The sequence below is a fragment of the Budorcas taxicolor genome, chromosome 15 (assembly GCF_023091745.1).
Source record: "Budorcas taxicolor isolate Tak-1 chromosome 15, Takin1.1, whole genome shotgun sequence".
In the NCBI taxonomy this organism is placed as follows: Eukaryota; Metazoa; Chordata; class Mammalia; order Artiodactyla; family Bovidae; genus Budorcas; species Budorcas taxicolor.
The window spans coordinates 48,705,404-48,707,603 of NC_068924.1; the positions used below are offsets into that span (position 1 = coordinate 48,705,404).

A 2,200-nucleotide genomic window follows, 5' to 3' on the forward strand; every position below is an offset into this window, starting at 1 on the left:
TCCACCTGCAATGCAGAAAACCCCTGTTTGATTCCTCAGTTGGGAAGATCCCCTGGAGAAGGAATAGGCTACCCATTCCAGTATTCTTGGGCTTCCCTTTTGGCCAGCTGGTAAAGAAATCACCTGCAATGTGAGACATGAGTTCAATCCCTGGGTTGGGAAGTTCCCCTGAGGGAAAGGCTTAATCACTTAAAATATAACATCATTTAAACTATAAAAAAATTCATTCTCAATTGAATAAGAATAACCAGGACACAGAGAGGAGGATGACAATGATCATGAGGATTTTCAATGTGCTCTATATATTAAAGAGTGCTGCTGTGTCTGCTGCTGCTAGGTCACTTCAGTCGTGTCAGATTCTGTGCGACCCCATAGACGGCAGCCCACCACGCTCCCTCATCCCTGGGATTCACCAGGCAAGAACACTGGAGTGGATTGCCATTTCCTTCTCCAATGCATGAAATTGAAAAGTGAAAGTGAAATCGCTCAGTCGTATCCGACTCGTAGCAACCCCATGAACTGCAGCCTCCCGGCTCCTCTATCCATGGGATTTTCCAGGCAAGAGAACTGGAGTGGGTTGCCATTGCCTTCTCCTAACACACATCAATTTATTTAAAGAAAACATTGGATGGAAGGGTATAAATTGTATAAAATTTACATTTAGTAAAAACTAAATCCATTTCAGTCATTTATTTTCTGGTAACCATAGAAAATTTACAGTATCTCCTACATGCCATATTTGTTTTGATGACACATTGGCTAATGTATGTACATTCCTAGAACAGTTAATAATATAAAGTAAAAGCTGAGAAATGGAAAATAAATAGTGAAAATGCCTACACAGCATAATTATCTGCCTATTGACAGGTGTCGGGTCAGTGTCTTTGTGTCTGCCCAGATTGAAAAAGTCGCAAATTTCTGGAGACCTCATCTGGCCCCTAAGGATGTTCCCTTCCTGGTCCTTTGCCAACATCTCCTTCTTTCAGCCTCATGCTTTCCTGATGATTGGCATCCCAGGCCTGGAGGCCACTCATGCCTGGATCTCCATCCCCTTCTCCTCCATGTACACTGCGGCCCTCGCTGGAAACTGCCTGATCCTCTTGGCTGTGAGGAGGACCCCCAGCCTGCACCAGCCCATGTACTACTTCCTGTCCATGCTGGCCCTCACCGACATGGGCCTCACCTTGGCCACAATACCCACCACGCTGGCTGTGCTCTGGTTTGACCGTCGGCTCATCAGCTTCAACGCCTGTCTGGTCCAGATGTTCTTCCTCCACTTCTTCTCCATGGTGGAGTCCTCGGTGCTCCTGGCCATGTCGTTTGACCGCTTCGTGGCCATCTCCAACCCCCTGCGCTATGCCTCTGTCCTCACGAACAATGTCATCATCAGGATTGGGCTGGCCATTGTGGCCCGAGCCACTGTGTTCCTCTTCCCATTGCCCTTCTTACTAAAGAGACTGAACTTTTGCCCTGGCAAGATCCTCTTGTCCCACTCATTCTGTTTCCATGCAGATGTCATGAAACGAGCCTGTGCTGACATTACTGTCAATATCATTTATGGGCTGTATGTGGTTCTGTCCATGATGGGAATAGACTCCTTGCTGATTGTGCTGTCCTATACCCTTATTCTTCATACAGTGATGAGTCTGGCCTCTCCCAGGGAGCGTATCCGGGCCCTCAACACTTGTGTTTCTCATATTTTAGCCGTTCTGGTTTTCTTCATCCCAGTCATAGGTGTGTCCATGATCCACCGTTTTGGGAGACACCTTCCCCCCATAGTACATGCCCTTGTTGCCTATGTGTACCTGGTGGTGCCCCCTGTGCTCAACCCCGTAATCTACAGTGTCAAGTCCAAGCCCATCAGGGAGGCTATGCTCAGGGTGCTGAGGGAGAAGAGGAAAGGCTGATGATGTCAAGAAATAACCTCAAAAACAGAGGGAAAACACAGTCACAGAGTCATAACCTATGTCTGAAAAGCTCATTTTTCTGAGCCCTGACCCAGAGACATTATCAAGAGAATGGCAAACAAATGCATATCCTCAGACTCATGGGTGAAAAACAGTCCTGATTCTTTACTTCACTTATTAACCTCAGCTTTTTCATTCAAAACTTACTTGTGCAAGACACTGTAGTTGTTATAAGGAATAACATTAAATGAACCATAGGGAGTCTCTTCCCTCCATTGAAGGATAGAAGCTCT

At 46.4% G+C, this 2,200-nt stretch overlaps 1 protein-coding gene across 1 annotated transcript; it reads left to right on the plus strand.

Annotated features, from left to right (window-relative positions):
- The first annotated feature begins 884 nt into the window (after window positions 1–884).
- Window positions 885–1,907, plus strand: LOC128060553 (olfactory receptor 51I2-like). The gene has a single exon (XM_052652956.1). It carries the CDS (start codon window positions 945–947, stop codon window positions 1,905–1,907), a length of 963 nt encoding a protein of 320 aa, XP_052508916.1. The 5' UTR covers window positions 885–944.
- Window positions 1,908–2,200: the final 293 nt, after the last annotated feature.

Coding starts and splice junctions, on each gene's coding strand:
- LOC128060553 (XM_052652956.1), top strand. CDS start 945: ATGTTCCCTTCCTGGTCCTTTGCCAACATCTCCTTCTTTCAGCCTCAT.